This window comes from Vipera ursinii (assembly GCF_947247035.1).
Source record: "Vipera ursinii genome assembly, chromosome: 16".
Taxonomy (NCBI): domain Eukaryota; kingdom Metazoa; phylum Chordata; class Lepidosauria; order Squamata; family Viperidae; genus Vipera; species Vipera ursinii.
Genome location: NC_139529.1, coordinates 8,970,032 through 8,988,779, shown reverse-complemented (window position 1 = coordinate 8,988,779; position 18,748 = coordinate 8,970,032). Strand labels below are relative to the sequence as shown.

The 18,748-nt window shown below is 56.4% G+C and overlaps 1 protein-coding gene and 2 long non-coding RNA genes across 6 annotated transcripts; 1 reads left to right on the top strand and 2 right to left on the bottom strand.

Moving 5' to 3' along the window:
• Positions 1-869: 869 nt before the first annotated feature.
• LOC310647819 lies at positions 870-3,734 on the bottom strand. The gene is made up of 3 exons (XR_014493949.1): positions 3,586-3,734; positions 3,114-3,146; positions 870-1,804 (listed from the first exon to the last, which is right to left on the bottom strand). It is a non-coding gene; the product is annotated as an uncharacterized lncRNA (long non-coding RNA).
• Positions 3,735-4,116: 382 nt separating this feature from the next.
• LOC310647817 (carboxyl-terminal PDZ ligand of neuronal nitric oxide synthase protein-like) lies at positions 4,117-14,995 on the top strand. The gene is made up of 11 exons (XM_083375356.1): positions 4,117-4,364; positions 6,787-6,858; positions 10,484-10,576; positions 10,904-10,962; positions 11,503-11,611; positions 11,685-11,826; positions 12,179-12,339; positions 12,467-12,634; positions 13,090-13,255; positions 13,501-13,843; positions 13,987-14,995. The coding sequence occupies exons 1-11, from the start codon at positions 4,254-4,256 to the stop codon at positions 14,372-14,374; spliced, it is 1,812 nt and encodes a 603-aa protein (XP_083231482.1). The 5' UTR covers positions 4,117-4,253; the 3' UTR covers positions 14,375-14,995.
• Positions 4,424-18,310, bottom strand: LOC310647820. 4 transcript variants are annotated; one of them, XR_014493951.1, is made up of 5 exons: positions 10,038-10,347; positions 9,599-9,688; positions 9,124-9,383; positions 5,186-5,345; positions 4,424-4,536 (listed from the first exon to the last, which is right to left on the bottom strand). It is a non-coding gene; the product is annotated as an uncharacterized lncRNA (long non-coding RNA). The 4 variants fall into 4 exon arrangements; XR_014493950.1 differs by lacking the exons at positions 4,424-4,536; positions 5,186-5,345; positions 10,038-10,347 and adding an exon at positions 18,194-18,310 and having other exon boundaries at positions 7,878-9,383; XR_014493952.1 differs by lacking the exons at positions 4,424-4,536; positions 5,186-5,345 and having other exon boundaries at positions 7,878-9,383.
• Between the last annotated feature and the right edge of the window lie 438 nt (positions 18,311-18,748).

Genomic DNA, 18,748 nt, shown 5'->3' with positions numbered 1-18,748 from the left:
AAAAGCTTTGGGAGCGAGCTTGTCTGCTGTGGGTTGTTTTTCTTTTTCTCCTGGTTCCATTTAGGTATTTTGAGAAAAGCTGTGCAGACGCAGGATCTCTGGAAGACACAACTTAGGGAAAGGCAGCACTGGGGCTCTGAGCAGCCCTGGGCCGGCTAGGGGGGCTCAACCAGCAGCCCTCATTTTCCAGAGGAAGATAACCCCCCCTCCAAGCACCAAGCCCACCCAAAGGAGTCCACTGACTGGGAGAGACCAGGGCCTGCTGGGATTCTGGCCATGGGCACCCTTCACACACCAAAAGAAGCCAGGAAAGCCCCCCCCCCCATCCCTGCGCCTAGCCCTGCCTACAGCCCTGCTTGTCAACACCACAAAGGCCTTTCTGGCACCACTCGGTGATGTCACAAAGAGCTCTGTGGACACTGAGAAGGAAGAGGAGGGACTGCAGGAAGGGGGGAGGGGGCCGACGGTCTCTGGAGGAGGGGAGGGGGTGAGCCTTCCCCTTCCAGGCCCCTCCAGATGCCTGGCACTACCACTCCTATGGCAGCCAAGCCAGGACGGCCAAGGGCGCTGCGGTCCTTCCGAGCCCGTCCGACCACCAGAGCCTCTGCACTCTGAGCAGAGCCACCCTCAGCCTCGGGGCTGCGCTGGCCTCCCCGCCCTGTCCCGCCTCCCGAGGGGGTCCCAGTGGCCCCAGCGCCCCGCGGAAGGAGAGCCCGGCGCGCCTACCTCCTTCCAGCGCAGCTGGCGCAGGCTGAGCTTCAGCGCCTCCAGCGAGGTGCGCGCCTTGGAGCTGTCCACCGTGACCGGGCGCGGGCGAGGCGGGGGCGCAGCGGCCTCCTTCCCCTCGCCCGGCGGCTCCTCAACGCCGCCCCCTCGCCACCCGGCCTGGCCCCGCGGCGCGGCCGCCGCGCCCGGCCCTCTCCCTGGCCAGGAGGCCGAGGCCGCCTTCTCCTCGGGCCCGGCTCCGGCCCGGGCTCCCCGGCGGGCGCGGGGGGCGGCTCTGGCTTGGGCGGGGGGCGGCGGCTCCATCCGGCCGGCGGCGGCTCCTCCTGCTCCCGTGCCCCCTCCGGCCGTCGCGTTCCCGCCGCCACCGGGCGCCGGCAGGGACTGAGCATGCTCCCCGGAGCTGCCCCGCGCACCGGCCGGCGTCGCCCTTGGTTGCCCGGACGAGGCAGCCGCGCACCGGGTGGGGAGGGCGAGGCGCGGGCGGGAGGAGCTCGCGGGGGGGGGAGCCGCGTTCAGACTAGGCTGAGCCCCCACGCACTTCGCCCTCGCTTTTTCAGCCTGCGGAAGAGTGGGAGGGGATGCAGGCATTCTCCATCCTGCCCTTTGCGCAACTGACCTGGCCCCGGTGACCCTGAGGTGGGAGGTCTCATTCTGGGCTGCTCCAAGGGGGTTGCTGCCCCTTCTCCTTTCCCCCCAACGTTTTTTTGGGGGGGAATTAAGGTGGGAGGAGGCCTGGCCCCAACCATCCAGCTTGTTTCACCAGAAGTGGAGGCGGAGCCCAGACCGACCAGTCTCAGACATATCTCTGTCCTCAGCTTGGTACTAGAAGGTCAGAGTTGCCTGCAAGTATTCGGAGGGGCGACTTGTTGCAAAGAAGGATCCCCACATTTGCTCCAAGCAGCTACAGTCTCCCCTTCTCTTCAGCCTTCAAGCCCACCTCTTGGGAAGGGACCAGCTTGCAACGCGCTTGGCGGGGTAGGGGGCTGTCAGTTGCACCAAGCCCCTCTGACATCTGGGCCTAGGACCCGTCACACTGGCCCACCTCTGCAGACAAAGGCTCAGGGGCATCCTGAAGCTTCTACCTGCACACAGAGGAGAGAGAGAAATTCAACCGGCAAATAAAGACATTCCCAGCATCCCTCCGAATGGTCTGTCAGGCCTGGAACTGGATCCAGCCAAGAACAGGGAGAGCTGCAGATGGCGCTGCAGCAAAGGGACCCAAAGGCCTTCCCCAGCTCTCTCGTTCCTCCCCCGCCCTTGAATAATTAACAAGGAGGATAAAACCGGAAGCCGTAAAGGCCTCCATGGCTGGAAAGAAACAGGACAGAGGTTTTGGCTTGGAAACCTCGATCAGGTGGGAGGGGGGGCAAAAACAGAGAAACTCCTCGTCCTCTCTCTAAGCTTCCCCAGGTCAGTTGAAGAGCCAAGAGCTGCGTTTGCGCAACAAGCTTGATTAGTGGTAACGGCGCAAATTCCACACGTGGGTTAACTGCATAACCAGGTTAATTGTGTTGTGCAAAGGCTGCCCCTGATAGTTTTGGATAGGTGCCGGCATTGTATTGGGATACAATTAAGCTTTTATGCTGTGGGGTATCTTTTTTGCACTATCAAAGTAATAGGGTTTTTTTTCAACTTGTTTTTGAGAAGTAACTCTGAAATCTTCCCGTATCTCCTCAGCTGGGTGGATTAGAAGAATTGTGACTAATGTGTGAGTCCGGGGCATTCAGAGGCAGCTCATCCTTAGGGCGCCTGCTCAGCTGCTGCAAGGCGGAACAGATGCCTCCCTTGATGGAAGGGGGCATAAAAGAAAGGCTGGGAAGCTTTGAAGGGGGCCTGGGGGCAGCCAGAGCAGAAAACCACGAGAGCCTCCCAGCGTTCCTCCCTGGAGGGCAAGTGACCACGCAGCCTCTGGAGAAAATCCCCTCCTTCCAGACAAGCTCCAGGGAAGCCACTCTCTTCCTCCTGCAGGACCCCAACTGGACGCCACCTGAGCAGGCATGCCGAGAGAAGAGAATGTCCTCGGCTGGAGCCCTGAATGTTACGCTTATTAGGGCTTGACCCCATTTGCAAGGACAGTCCACATTAGGGCCCGGCCCATTCCTGCCACTGGCTTAGGCGAAGAGGCCACAAGCAGCCAAATAGGCCCCATAATGGCTTGGTGTGTGGGGTGACCTGGGCTGCTCTCTCGGGCCTCCCGGGAGCAAACTAAGGGGTGCAGGAAAGAGGGCACAGCAGCAGCACTCCGCCTTGTGCATTTTGGTCAAATGTAAACGTAAATAACATGTGATGTACTTTAAATTACAGGGAGTTTCCTGGGTTGGTTTCGCAGACTCAACAGTCCAACAATTAAAGCAAAAATGGTTGGATGGGGGGCGGGGGACAACCACTTGCCTGGTGAAGAGAGGGTTCACTTCCAAAGGCTGAAATGAAAAGGGGGGGAATGTTACTTTCCATGCAAAAGTGGGGTGGATATTCCTTGGCTCCCCAGGAGTGACCTACAAGTGATGGTCAAAGACTGGCAGTTCCTAGCAGAATCATGAGGGGGTCTTTCTTGCAAAGGCCCCCTTTCTTCTCCGAGGCCTCTCGCAAGGAATTGACAAATTAAGGGAGGAACTACAGACAATAGGAATTTAGCCTCTGGGCCCAGGAGTTCAGGTTTGTGACATAACTGCCCACAACAGGACAGACACTCTCTGGAGGGATGTGCAAACTCAGGAGCTCAGTTTGTGTATTACCATAAACAAGCCTTGTGTGTGTGTGTGTGTGTGTGTGTGTGTGTGTGTGTGTGTGTGTGTGTGTGGCCTTTAACAGGGCACCCAAGGCAAGCGGGTTCTGCGAACACAGCCTGGCTCAACTGACACGGAAAAGCAGTTCCTGAAAACGAGAGGATGAGCTCGGAGGCCCCACATGGGGGTGGGCGGCTTAAGGGGGTCGCTCTTGACTTGTGAACAAAATCCCACTTCAAACGGAAAAGGCTTCTGGTGCCAGGCGGCTTGTAAACGAGCTGCTTCAAAAAGATTTCACTGGAAAACCAAAGCCCTGCAGGCGGCAGAGTGGGGAGAAAGGGGGCCCTGAAGGGCGCCCCCAGAAAGGCCCCGGGGGGGGGAGGCGGGCAGAGGCCCTGCTCGTCCCCGTCTCCTGGAGACCCCCGACCGGTCCTCCCGGCGGGACGACCCCGCTCAGCCGGTACCTTGGACAGCGCCGCGGCGGGCCTGGCCCCGGCGGGCAGAGGGGCGGCGGGCGGGGCGGCTGAGAGGCCGACCCACCGGCCCTTCCCGGGGGCCGCCCGCCTCTTCCCTTCCCCGCCTCGCTCCGCCCCGACGCGTCGCATCACCCGGGCGGCCCCCGGGAGGAGCCACGGCTGCCTGGCTCGCCCGCTCTCCTGGCCGGCCGAGCGCCGCGCTCCTCGCACGGCCCGCCGCTACCGGGGGTCGCGGGGGGGGGGCAGAGCGGCGGGCAGGGCCGGGCCGGGGCGGCGATGCGCTGGTGCCGGGCCAGCCCTCGGGAGCCTCGTCCGCCGCCGCAAAATGCCCGGGAAGCTCCAGAACCGCTACAACCTGGTGGACGACGTGGGCGACGCGCGGGTGCCGCTGCACAACGAGGAAGCCTTCCAGCACGGCATCCACTTCCAGGCCAAGGTGAGCGGGGGGGGCTGCTCTCCCGGTGCCCACCCGGGCGCAACTCCGTCCGACCGAGTCCCGGCAGCCGGGCCAAGGAAGGAGAGCTCCGGCGCGGGAGACGTTTCTCAGGCCGCTGCCGGCCTGGCGCTTGGCTGGATCCGCCTGCGGGCAGAGAGCTGGCCGGCTGCATCTGGAAAGAGAGGAGGGGGGGGGAGCTTGCGAGGAAATGGGGGCAGAGTTGCTTGGTCACTGCTGCATTAGTGTCTCCTGAACTTTCCTCCGGAGCGACTGAGATAGAGCCTCTCTCTGCAGCCACAGTCTACCCTCTGGACGTCAGGTGTGAAATGAAGGCTTCTCTAGCAGCTGGTTCCCCCTGAGGTCCTCTTACAGCAAAGCTTCCACGCATAGGTGTGGCGCCCCCCCCCTCCTCCGATGTGCTGGTCAGATTGGAAATCATGCCAAAACGTGCCTCTTTGCCGTGCTCCTCCGTGCCCTCCGTGTCTTGCCATTCTCACAAGGATGCCGGATAAGCAACCAGCCCAGACTGGGCAAAAGCCTGGGCAAGAAGGCCACTTCTGGGGGGCTGGTCCCTGCCGATCTTCCTTCCCTGGGTTGGAGCCAAAGACCAGAAAGCGGGCAGCAAAGCCAAACAGGTCTGCTGCAGGCCCGCCATCTGGCTTTGCGTAAACTGGTTTGTCCTGTTGGCTGCTCTCTAAACCATTATTTTAATGTCCTTAGATTTTAGAGTTTAAATGAGTTGGACACCTTCCCACAGAAATAACTAGCAGCCTAAATGGGAGAGGAACTCCCCCTCCCCCACCTCACCTTGAAAAGCTTACCTCTTTCGCCCATTTGCTGCACGACACCACCAGGGCAGCTCCCTGGATCTGGACGCTCAGCTTCGGGCGCTCTGGCTGAAAAAGCGTGGAGGCTTCCTGTTGGCACAGATCTCTTCATCGGCCTGAATGGAAAGGGAGCAGATCCTCTGATGGGGAAAACCTATGGCAAATGTTAAATATTGTCGAATCTGTGTTTGTATCCAGGGGGAGATTTACAAAAGCAACATTCAGACAGCAGTTTTGCAAAGGGCAAAATAAGAGCTTTTACTGATTTCAGCCTTGTCCCCACCCGGCCTTGGCAGCCAGCGGTGTCAAGGGTTGGAGTGGATCAGGATGGACCCAATTTGGAATCAGGAGCTCTCCTGGGGGGTAGCCGCCCACTCTGGCATATTTTAGCCGGTCCACGTTTGAAGGACCCTTCAATAGGAGTGGAATTTAGCCCTGTTGCCAAAAAGCTATTCTCTCCACCTTGCCCTGGTTAAATATTCCTGGGTACATAAGCAGGGACAAAAGCTGAACCCAGTTGCTTTGTGCAAAGTCTGTTTTAAATAGACTGCTTTTCTGAAGACGACCTGGCTAGGCTCTGGCTTGGCCTCCCTTCTCTGAAGGCACCCAGCGTTTTGCTCAATGAGGTGTCTGGAGTGGCCATTTTGGAGGGCGGTGGGTGTACACGCGTGTGTGTGCATGAGAGGGAGGGAGAAACACGGAGATGCTTTAAATGTGAAGCTCAATCTTTTCATCTCCCCAAACTGGGCCAAATTCCTTTTTAAAGAAACACTGCCCTTAAATCCTGGGAATCCCATTGGCTCTCCCCGCCTCTGCTCCCAACCAAAAGAAAAGCCACGGAGCCCCCCTCGTTGCTCAGGGGGAAACGTGCCGGGGACGGTCTCCAAGAAGCCCTGGAGATGGGAAGGGGCGACTGAGCAGACCACCACCAAACGGGCATGAATGCGCTTCCCATTTTAAAGCTTCAGGAGATAAAAATACACTGAGTTAGCACTCCAGAGATGAAAAGAAAAAAAAGAAGCAGATTCCCTGGCACATAGGCCTTTTTTGGTCTTTAATTAGAACCGTTTCAGGGGAGAGGATTTAAAAATAGTGTGTGAACAATGCTTTATTAACAATGTGGCTTCCAGGCATCAATTATTGGTTGTTTACATTCGGAAGCATCCAACCCTAGCTAGTTGTCTCAAACCTGGACATTATTATTATTATAATTATTATTTTTTTTAGATCGTTAATTGCCGCCTTAAATTTTGTTCCCATTCTGGTTTGCAAGCTGGCAGGCCAGGGATCTCTTTGCCAGGGCAGAGCTGAAGCCTTTTGCAATGGCTGCTTTCTGAGTTTGCCCTCACTACCCATCAATGGCCAGGCTGCTGGAAAGAATAATTGGAGTCCGACTCTCCTTTGGGAACTTTGAATGCAGCTCTTTGAGCCACGTGTGGCACTGATTGGCAAGCAAGACTGGGCACTGGGCAAGCCGGCAGCAATGCCCAAAGGCCTGGCAGATCCTGAAGGGAAGAGAGGGGCTTCCCACGGGCACGGAAGCCCCTCCCTTTGCTTTGGCATTAGAGTAAATGGCATCCCTCTCTCCTCCCCAGTACATTGGTAGCTTGGATGTCCCAAGACCCAACAGCCGCATGGAGATTGTGGCCGCCATGAGGAGGATCCGGGTGAGTCAATGCAGACCCCCCCCCCGTCTTTCCTCCCTCGCCTCTTCTCTGCACTCCCCTCCCCACCCCCACCCCCAGGGCTCAACGAAGCATTTTCTGTTGGAAGGGGAGACGGGGAAAAACACACCATGTTCTCTCGTTCCCAACTTCCTCTCCCCAAATGCCACCCCCGCCTTCCTCTCCGAGTAGCAGCCATGGCACCTTCTGCTTGGCGACGCTCCTGCCGTCTTGGCTCCTGAGCCTACGGCCAGCCTCTCTTCCGGAACAGAAGGAAGATGGATGCAAGGAAAGGCAGCCAGGAGTGGATGAAAGGGCAGGAGGAGGTGGGCGGCTCTTTCAAGGGGCAATTCTGGCCTATGTTTTAAGGGGGGGGTATTGCCTTCATTTCCTCCCTGGACCCTTGTGGGTGGTGGAACCCACCATGATCAGCCTGCACACTTTTGCGCTGTTGATGTGAGGCAAACCAGCCGGTGCTTGCAGCCAAGGTGTGGCCCACATGGGGAAAAGTGTGGGGGGGAGGCATATTGTTCTGAAAGTTCAGGGAGAAACTGCTTTGGTGTTCTCATAAACTGACCACACGCCCACTTTGACCCCCACCTCTGCTCAGGACAGTGGCTAAAAGCCGAGTCCTCTCTGGACTGGAAAGTAGCCACAAGAACTTCAAGGCTGCAGTCCAACCCACCCAGTTGGGAGAGGCTGGGCAGAAGGAGCAGAGCTGAATCCCTCTAAGGCAGGGATCCCCAACCCCAGATGCCGGGCCACAGCACGCCAGCAACCGGTCCGCACAAACAAGCCCTGCCCAGCTTCTGGACATGCTGCCACTCATTTTCTAAGATTTAACCCGTGGACCCTCTGCTTGCCCCTTCCGGGCCAACTGAACAGGGCAGGCTGTGGCTGGCTTCAGAACACAAAAGCCAGTTCTGAGAAGTCCTTCCTTGGGTGCCTAAAGTGCCGTGCCAGCTCCTTTGGACAGACGGGCTCCAAGGAAAATTCACTCTGGGAGGCCGCTGTTTCTCAGCCTTGCCCACCTGAAGTTGGGTGGGCTTCAATTCCCAGAATTTTTCAGCCACAGAGATGGACTCCCAGCCTGCACAGCAGGCGAACCAGCACGGGAGTTGAAGTCCACACCTCTTGCCAAAATGGGAGGAGGAGGAGGACCAAGGCCAAGCTCTCCTTATCCTGTGAATCCGTTGGAGGCGTCTGCCTGACTTTCCTCGCAGACAGAAGGTGCCCTATGAATCTTGCAACCAACAGATTTATTATGCCTTCTGCTTCCTTTCTTGATTCATACTTCACCTTTCAGCTGAGCCGAAGAACAGACTTTTCGCTGCAGGGAGAGAGAAATCAAGAATTTTAATCTCTCTTTCGCTTGTACGTTCAGTGGGGAAGAAGAAGTATTTCAGGGGGGGGGGAAAGAATGCAAACTAAAATCCAACTGAGATGCCACCCACACAGGAGCTGCTTTACAGAAACCAATGATTAAGGGGGGGGGGAACGAAACAGACCCAAAGGACAGGTGAGAATCCGCCCATAGCCATCTGTGTTCCTACAACACAACATCAAAATGGTTCCTGCAGCCAACCTCAAGGGGCAAATGCAGCTTCTCGTGAAAGCTTGGAAGAGGAAACTGACCCAAATGCAGTCTCCACGGCCTTAAAAAGCCAGGAGGTTATGTGGTGGCACGGTTGATGGCACCAACTCTTTGGGTTTGCCACCCAACTGCCAAAAAGACCCCTGATTTTTTTCCCCTTTCAAGCCAATCTTTTGCCAAGTTCTGGCGCTTCCTCCTGTGGGAGAAGCTGTCAAGGGGAACGGGGGGGGGGGATACATGCCAAGCCACGAGAGGCTAAACACTTTCTGCTGGTGCAGATGCTGTACCACCCCCACAATAGTGGGGAAACTGGGAAGCCTGCAGAGCAGAGGTCAAAGGCAGCGGCTTTGGGGAGGGAAACCCTCCCTTGGAGAAGAGGAGGAAGCGCCAGAACTCGAGAGGACCGAGCGGAATGCAAATGTGCGGGATAAGAGCTGGTTGTGCCAGACCAGGCTGTCATTAAAGCCAAGCTAAGCCTGAATTTGAATGTATTTTTAAACGGCAAGGCCTCCCTTCGGATTATTATTAGCTGCCTGCAGTTGTTGAGCTCTCTGAGCTGAAATTAAGCCTCCTTTTCCCCTGCAAACCCCAGACTGCCCCTCCAGACTAGCAGCTCCATTCTGACCGGAATATTAAGCAGAGCGGAAAGATGCCTCCTTGGCGCATCTGGACACCTGTTCCTACAGAGTTTCCCCTCTCGTCTTTCCTGACGATGCCGCCGCCCGTCCTCCGAGCCGCGTCCTACATCTCCCCCTTGTGGCACAGCTTTTTTCTTCCTTTCCCCCTTCCGTGGTGCCAGTCTGCCAGCCGAGGCGAAGCTCCTGCTTCTGAGAAAGGGGCCCAGGAAACCTTTCCCTTTTGGTACCTCAGAGCAGCCACTGCATTTTGATTTATGCACAGTCCGGCTTTCCAAATCTCCAACCAGGAAACGGTCCTGGGGAAAAAAGACCATGGAAAGCCCAAATCTCGCAGCTGCTAAAAGAGATAGGATGACAGGGTTGTGCAAGTGCAGAGCAATGGCAGACGTGTCTTGAGGCCCTAATGAGGCAGGGGGCTCCCTTAGAAGCCCCCCTGTATTAGGAGCAAAGGGAAACCTGCAGCCCACCTGTCAAACCCCCCCCTCTCCACCCCACCCCACCCCTTTCAAACCTTTCCTTCCTTCAAACAGCTCAAAAGCTCCCAGGATCTTCAATTTATAATGGTGTTTATTTTGTTCTTCGGGACGACGTTTGTCTTCTTCTTTGTAGCAAAAAAGAAAGAAAGAAAGAAAGAAAAGTTTTAGAAAGGAGGAGTAAAAGCACAACGCAGAGGCTTTTTGCTTAGGCCGGATGTTTTCGCTGGCCCGGACGCTTCTCCCAAAGAATTGAAGTGGGATTTTCTGCTTTGAGTGGTGCCTGGAACAATTATACCCGTTTTTGTTCCCCGCTCCACCCCCGGAGATGTCCCACCCCGGGTTCTGCCGCTCAGGGGCCATTCCAAGCGGCTGGGATTAGCCCCAGGGCCAGGCGGCCCTTCTCTGCCACCCAGCATTTGGCGTTTCTGGCCTGGGAGAGAAAGGGAGCTCTAGACTCAAAGGCGCTCTCTCTACCTGCCGTCTCGGGCGGGCTCTGTGTGGGCCTGCGGAAGAGGGAGGCAACTTCACGGCGTGGATGCTGGCTGGTTTGCCCAGCAACGCAACTTGGCTTGGCTTTGCCTTAACTGGTGTTTATCGCAGAGCAGAATCTGGATATTTCCCACTGTTGAAATCCAGAAAAGTTGATTTTACCTAACGATGAGAAATTTAGCAACAAGTCAGCTCTGCTTTCAGGGAAGCCTCCCAACTCACTTCAAAATAGCAAAGTTGTTAGAGGGTGGGGGGGAGCAGGATTTGCTTAATTAACAGCAGCGATTTGCTTAACAATCCTAGCAAAAAAAGTCATAAAATTGAGTGGGGGGGGAGGAAACACTTAACAACGGCCTTGCTGAGCAAATGGAAATTTTGGTCCCGATTGTGGCCGGGGACTTCCTGGGCCACTCCCATCTCTCTCTCCACAGTACGAATTTAAGGCCAAGAACGTGAAGAAGAGAAAAGTCAACCTGGTCGTCTCGGTGGACGGGGTGAAGGTGCTGCTGAGGAAGAAGCCCAAGGTGGGTGGCCTGGCCCAGGGGAGCCCAAGGCGACACACCGGCCCAGAGGCAGAGCGATCCAGACTGCTGGGCTGGAAAGGGTGAATTCCAGGGAATTTTCTCCTTCGGAGAGAGATCCTCTCCCCTCAAGGCTTATCAACTGGCACCATCTCCCTTGGCAGAGGAGCAAAGAGCCCAGGACATGCTCTTGCAGCTCCTTTGAGCTTCCATTATCCCAAGTCCTTGTTCCCCTCGACCCCTGGGGAATACGAGGTGCTGCACGGCTACTAAGCCCAAAAGAGTTGGCCCTACTAACGCCGCCGTCTCTTCTCTCAATCTCCTTTCCAGAGGAAGGAATGGACCTGGGATGAAGGCAAAGCCATGGTGATGCATGACCCTGTCTATCGGTGAGTCTCTGGGAAGAAGTCACATCTCCTCTCCTCTCACCTACCCATCAGGGTGTCCAGACATGTCGCTTTTTTCAGTGCCACCATAACGTAGTCACTAAACGGTCACAAGCTGAGGGCCATCGGTAACAACGCAACACTTAACTTGGGACCGAACATCCACCCCTAGAGATCCGCCCCATCCATTGGGGGGGAAGGCATTGCACACATCTGGAAAGGGCCCTTGAATCGTTAAGATTCCTTGATTCAAGGAGGTCCGGGAGGCTCAGCCATCCAAGCTGGGGACCACATTCCAGAAGGCCAGTCATCGACCCCAGAACCTCTGGAGAGGAAGGCACGGATGTTTGGAGCAGTTGAGTTGTTGAGCTGAGTTGTTCTCAACCTCGGCAGCTTGAAGAGGGGTGGACTTCAGCTCCCAGAATTCCCCAGCCAGCCGAGAGAAGTTGCCGGGGTTGAGAAACGCTGGTTTGGAGCAAGGGAGAGATGGGGCTGGTCTTAAGCGGTCTTTGTGCCCCTCTCTCTGATCCCACCTCCCCTTAGAATCTTCTACGTCTCCCACGACTCTCAAGACCTCAAGATCTTCAGCTACATCGCCAGGGACGGCACCAACGACTCCTTCCGCTGCAACGTTTTCAAGTCCAAAAAGAAGGCAAGCCAAGCTGGGCAAATCGGGGCTGCCCCGTGCCAAGCCTCGGCTCCTGCTAACGGGTCTCTTCCCGCAGACCCAGGCGATGCGTGTGGTGAGGACGGTGGGCCAGGCCTTTGAGGTGTGCCACAAACTCAGCCTGCAGCACGCCCTCCAGAATGCCGACGGCCAAGCCGACGGGGCCAGCAACAACTCTGCCGACGACGCTCAGGTAGAAGGTGAGAGCCTGAGGGGGCCTTTTCTGGGTCATAGATCTGGAGGAGGTAAGTGGCTCATCTCAGCACCCTGGGCCTCCCCAAAATGGAAGGTTTGAGATGGGAAAATAATCCTTGCAGGCCTCTCCATCCGCACATGAAAAGCAAGTTCAAGCTGTGCCCACAAATGGCTGCAGGACACCCTTTGTTCCATTCAGAAATTAAATTACCTGCAGCAGGTAAGATAAGCAGCCCGGCTCTGTTCCAGAAAGCTCTGCCTGAAGACAGCCCCCCTTTCAAGGTGCTCCACGGTCCCCAGCTAGGCCAGGATCCCAGCTGGCTCTTACTTTTCCTGCCTCGTTTGTGTCTCCCGGAGGTCTCCAACCCGTGGAGCCGGCCTTGGCTGACCGAGACAACGACCTGGCCGGCTCGGTAGAGGTGTGCCTGCCCGACTGTGGGATCTGTGAGCTGCCTTTCTCCGCGCCTGACCTGGGGGAGCTGAAAAATGGGCTCGGCCCCACGGCGAGGGACAGCCAGGTAGGTGACTCCTTGGGGAGAGCCCTGGAGATGAAACAGGAAAGCTGCAACTGGAGGCCCCCCCCCCGGGGAATCCTGGGGAGGGCGAAAGGAGCAGCCCCCACTTCTGTTCTCTTCTGGCTCCCAGGAAAAGGAGAACAGCGGCTTCCGGCCCTCCTGCGCCCAGCCCCTCGGCAGCACCGGCAGCCCCTCTTCCTCCGCCTCGGCCACACCGCTCGCCTCCCAGCACTGCCTGCAGCTGCTCCAGCACCAGCTCTTCCAGCAGCAGCAGCAGACGCAGGTGGCAGTTGCACAGGTAAGCCTTCTCTCTCCCGGGTGCAAAAGTTCCCACATCTGCCCAGGCCTCTTTTCCACCGGAAAGACTCTGCTTCTCAATAACAACCACAATCCACTTGGGCCACCCCTGAAGGAGGCTTCCGGCAGCCCATCTGGTTGGCTTGTGGAACTCCTGGCCACAACAATTCTGTGGGAGAGGTGAGTCCAGCCGGGGTTCCCCAAGTGGTGACAGTGCAAAGCCTGCAGGGACTTGTAAGGTCGAGTGTCCTGGCACGGACGTTATAGCAGACAGTATGTAAATCTTCCACCTGTCCAAACAGCTAAGGGAGCTCCAGCTGCCAGGTGCCCCACTGCAGCTCCCAGCCTGCGCACCTGGTGCGACGTCCATGGTTAGAATCTGCCCCGCCTGGGCATCGTCTGCTGGGGCAGTAAGGAGGTGGCTGCCAGGTGACTTGCCCATCCTCTTCCCAACAGGTGCAGCTCCTGGAGGACCAGCTGTCGGCTGAGACCATGGCCCGCGTGGAGGCCCAGGCTCGGGTCCGCCAGCTGCTCCTGACCAACCGTGATCTCCTTCAACACGTCTCCTTGCTGGTGAGGCAACTGAAGGAGCTGGAGATCAGGGTGCAGCTGCGGCGTCCAGGTGAGCGAGGGAGCGGGGCAGGTGAGGTGCTCGGTGCCCCCTTGGGAGCAAGACACCTGAGGGGCTCAGGAGGCGGAAGGGAGAAAGAAGGGGGCACTGGAGGGGTAAGGAAGGGAGGCCATCGGAGATCATGTCCTTGCCATAAATACACCGGCCATCCCAGAGTAGCACCTTCTTACAATACGGCATGAAACCCGCTGGCCACCAGGCGTCCCTCAGCCCTGCCTTCCCCGTCTCGTCTCCAGTGGAGTGCTCCCTGCAGAACCTGAGCTTGGAGCGCTCGCTGTCCCTCCACCTGAAGGACCACTACAGTCTGGAGATCAACTTGTCTTCCACCTCAACTCCAGCCAGCATAGCGGGCAGCCCCACAACGCCTCTAGCTTCTTACGAATCCCACCAGAACTTGACCAGCTTGGGGATGGGCAGCGGACTGTCCGGCAGGCTGGAGGAAGAAGAGCACCTGGCGGTTCTGGAAGGGCCTGACGGACTCCGCAGCGTGGAGGGATCTGAGGCGGACGAATGCAGCGGAGCCAACGGAAGCACGCAGCCAACTTGCAGTGGTCCGGACGCAGCAATGCTGAGGGAGAGGTAAGCTGTGGTGGTTCTGCTCTGCCCTGATCCGTCCGAACTGTGACCTGCTTCCTTCTCAGGTTGAGGTCCCACACTGCATGTGCGAACACCCAACCACGACCGGTCTTGCCTCTGACCTGCTTCCCATCCTCCTTTGACAGATTGCAGCTGTTCATCCCCAAGCTCAATCCACCGCCACCAACTCTGCGAAGGAGATCGAGTAAAACCATCTCTCCCTGCTTGGAGACAGAGAAGGTTGGGGCGTCTTCCGGGGCCGTCCCTGAACCCTCCGTGCTCAGCAGCGCAGGGATCTTCTTTAGGTCCAAGTCTGAAGCCAGGACACTGGGAGGAAGCCAGAATTCCAGCGCCCGGGCCAAAACTCAAGGCCAGGAGAGTGTTGGGCGCTCAACAGAAGTCCATACGTTGGTGGAAGCAGCTGAGAACTGGGGGGGGGCACGGCCCTTCTTGAGCATCGATGAAACCAGCTTGCACATCAGTCTGTCTGAGGATGAGCTTGACCAGAACGGGAGCTGTGTTGCTCAGGCATAGAAATGCTTGAAGGACAGACTGTGGCTGAGCGCTCCACAAGACCGAGATCCCGAAATGAGTCCATTAAAGTAATCTGCACAGAAGCAGAAGTTGGGAACTGAAACTGTCTCCAAACGAAGGCAACTTGGGAGGCTCTGAAGTCTTCCAGCCCAGAAGCGGATGTCTTCCTCCAGGCACATCTGAAGGCTCCTAAGAAGTTACACCCAACTTCTAGGCTGGGTTTGCAGACTGTGATACCGTCATGAGCAGTGAACATCCAACATCCGTCAATACCAGGGGGATAAACACCCACCAGCAAGGAGCTGTGTGACAATTTTACAACCTCGTTTCGGGTGCCCGGTTCAGGTAGAGCCCCAAAGGATGACAACTGCATAGCTGGTGACTTCAAAGAGACAAGGCCGTCCAGAGCAGGTTGCCAAAAGGGCCAGGGAAGGGGAGGCCCATCGAAGAATCAGAAACGAGGTGAGGTCTTTGTAGTAAATGTCAGGCAGACACGCATGAAGGAGCTGACTAGAGCCATGGAACCCTGCAAATAGTTGCCAGGTAGGAAGGTGTGTGTGTGTGTGTGTGTGAGAGAGAGAGAGAGAGAGAGAGAGAGAGAGGGAGAGGGAGAGAGAGAGAGAGAGAAAAGAAGAAGAAGAAGAAGAAGAAGAAGAAGAAGAAGAAGAAGAAGAAGAAGAAGAAGAAGAAGAGGAGGAGGAGGAGGAGGAGGAGGAGGAGGAGGAGGAGGGGAAGGGAAGGGAGGGAGGGAGGGAGGGAGGAAGGAAGGAAGGAAGGAAGGAAGGAAGGAAGGAAGGAAGGAAGGAAGGAAGGAAGGAAAGGAAGGAACACTAGGACTGCACCACCCTGTGTCAAGCTATCCCCAATCAAGCTATCCCCAATCAGGAGGCAAGATGGCAGCTTCACAACCGAGGTTTCCCACCTCCAAACATAAAAGTTCTCCCTTCTGTGCCTGAACATTTTCTGATGCTGCCAACAACAGAGAGAAAAAACAAACATCCTGGATCTGCAAGACACCCAAAGGGTTTCTGAAAACCACCCCCAAGGCAAGCTGTAGATTCAGGGCTGCAAATGCTGCCACTGCAAGCCTGTGAAGAAGCTCCTGGCTGCGTTTGACCAAGCAGCAGAGTCCTCCCTTCCCCCCCCCTCCCCAGGACGAAAAAAACCCAACAACAAGGAGGCCTTAACTTCTGAATCCAAAGCCAGCTATCAATCTTCTCTCTGTGTTCCTCTTTCCCCAAAAGGGAGAAAAAAGGAAGAAAAATGCAAGGGGGTGGGGTGGGGGGGGTGGGGGAGTTGGAAGCGTTCTTCACAGCCACCTTAAAGAACAAACCAAGAACTGGTGTGCAATATGACACACCCTTTGCAATGGCAGCCTGTGGATCGACGTGGCTCCAAAGGCATGGAATGACGTGGCTCCCCGTTTTCATCAGCCACGGCAGCCCTGGGGCGGGGAGGGGGGAGAAAGTTTTGGAAGGGGGGGCGAGATCCTCCTGGGTCCAGGCATCAAAACACCTTGAGGGTTTTTGCCAAGGTCCAGATTGAGAGTCTGGCGCTCTTGCCACAGGCAGCCACACAGACCCTGCTCTAAGGGAGAGGAGGGGGAAGAGAGAAGAGGGGGGGGAGAGCAGCTGGGGGGGCTGGCCAGGCTTCCCCAGGGTCTTCTGCCCTTGCTGAAGAGGGTCCCCAAGCGGAGAGGGGGGAAACGGTGGAATGTACAATGTAAAACCGCTCATGTTTCCAGGATGATAAATGTAATCCCGAATTCCTTTCTCCTTCCCTTCTTAGCGCTGTCTTTTGGGGAGGGGGAGGGCCTGGGGGTGGGTTTCCTGTGCTTTCAACATGTCTTTGACACAGAGGGCAATTTAAGTTCCCCTGTGGATATAACTTAATTCTAGCACTTGCTCTCTCCGATAAGGTCTGCTTTCCTTCCAGGTAACCGTCTTCTCACCCCGACACACACACACACACACACACACACACACACACAGAGTCATAGAGCCCCACACAAACTCTTTGACCTCCTCCTCCTCCTCCTCCTCCTCCTCCTATTCTGTTTTAAGCATTGTCTGGGCATTCTGTTAAAGACGACTTTCAAAGGTTTCTGTATGTGGCTAGGCAAAAGTGTTCAATGTTCCCAAACTCATTCTTAGTTTCAGCTCAAACGAATAAATTCTGGCGCAGAGAAGATTTTGGGGACCTGTTGAGAAACAACCGAAGCAATTGTGCAGAGCCATTAAGTGGGAGCAAAAATGCCCTCTAACCACTAAAGGAATTTGCTTCTCCCAGCTCCATTTAGTCTGCCGCCTCCCGTTGGCATCAGGTCGTCCCTAATGCCAACTCCATATGTTCCTTTGCAACTTCACCAACCACGCACACAAGCTGGAGCTGGCACACGGGCTAGCAAGAGAGGGGGCTTCATGGATCGGTTCAACCCTTCCTCTTCTGGGAGGGGAGGCAAAAAGAGAAATCGGTATCAAACTCCAGGATGAACAGATATGAAAGCCGATATTTTTCTGGCGCTCTCCCTTCGATGACATCTTGAGACTGAACTCTCAAACCAGACCCGGGAAGGTCCAGTTGTTTCCTAAAACATAAATCTTTGGGCCAGATCCACGCCCTCTTCTCAACACCCAGGAAAGGCCAAATCCACCCATGCACACCATTGTGGGGTGCCCCCTCTTGGCATCATCACCAGGTGGGCTATTCTGCGGCCCCTCTCCCTCCCGAGATGCCTTCTGCAGCTCCCCGGTGGGGGGGGGGGGGAAGGCAGCACTGGGAATTTGGGAGGTTTGATAAAATAAAGAGTCTGGCACCCTTCTCCGCCGGCACAAACAAAAAGAACATTTTGACCAGGACTTCCTGCTCCACAAATACCCACAACACACACACACACACGTAATTGGATGATGCCCATTCCTGCACCACAGGGATGCCACACAACAGCCTCCTGTCCTCAGCTCTCTCTCCCCTCCTCGTTCTAAAGTCACCTATGGACACCGGCCACATCGCACAACTCCCTAGGCTGAGTGTCTCCTTGCAACGGTTTTGCACCAGCGATGGTGTGACGCTGTTTTGCTTTGCTTTTGCAAGTGTTGGGTACCTGCAGCCTCTTAGACCAGCCCAGTCCTGGTGGGGCACCGTCTGAATCGAAGCAAACTCAAGCCAGACCGGAGGCCTTTTGGGGGAGGGCGGCACAGCATGGCATCACAAAGGAGAAGCAGGGGGTGCCAAAGCCACTTCCGGGGTCTCCACTTTGAATGTGGTTTGCTTTCCTGTCCCTCTTATTTCCACCAGCGTGTTGCTCACGCCTTTCCTCCAGGGAGGGGGGCTGCGAGAATATCCCAAATTCAGGAGAAGGACCTGGCACTTGGGAGTTCTCCGACGTTTCCCCCTGCAGGGCTCAAGGATTCGGGTTTGAGTTTCCTACGGCCCTGGCCTTCAAAGAGCATCGCACACACGGACCTTGGGATGGGCTGGTGGGAGGGGTCTATGTCCGCTTTTACCTCCACAGGGGAGGGGGAAAGGTGAGCTGCTGTTTCCCTCCACTGGATGACATTTGGGGGGGTTAATCCCCATTTTTTCACTGTTTTCCTAAGAGTCTCATACATCTGAAATAAATACAGATGTACATACAACCCTGACAGGTAGGCTGGGCTCAAAGTGGCCTCAGCTCATCCTACGAGCATCAAGGATTGATGGTTTGGGACTTGAACCTGTGTCAAAGCAAGAACATCCGATGTTCTTGCTTTGACAACCTGGTCATCTCAGCCACCGCACAAACTACCATTGTGGACTACAACTCCCATAACTCCTTACCTTTAACCAAGCCGCTGGCCTAAGGAGAGCTGCAGAAGGTTGCCATCCCAAATGACATCGGACCTTCTTAGCTCCTGTTTTTGAAGGCCTCCATCCAGGAACCAGGCTGTGGATTTAAAAAGGGGGGGGGGTCCTGTGGCTGCCCCCCCTCCCTCCCTGGGGGAGCACCGCCTGCGTTTTGCGCTGGAGAGCAGGGATCGCCCGGCAGAGGGCAGCACCGCTCCAGGTTCTCCTCCTGCCGAGCCTTGATGGAAAAGACGCCTTTGGAGCCGAGTGGCAAAAGCAAATATTTGGGGGCCTGTCCGGCAGGATGCAACCCCGCCCTCTCCGGCTACCATCCCAGCCTCCTCCCTACGCTCCGCCAGCACGTGAAGGACAACCAAGCCTTTTCCCGAAGGAATTTGGCACAGGTTCCTGACAGACCGTGAAAACTTGCTCGTCCTGTTGGGATGTTCCTAAAAACACAACAGGTCAACTGTGGACTTTCGGCCTGCCAGCTTTCGGAGCGGGATGGTGCTGGACTGTTGGGCCTCTGCCCGGCCTTGTCCTTTCCAA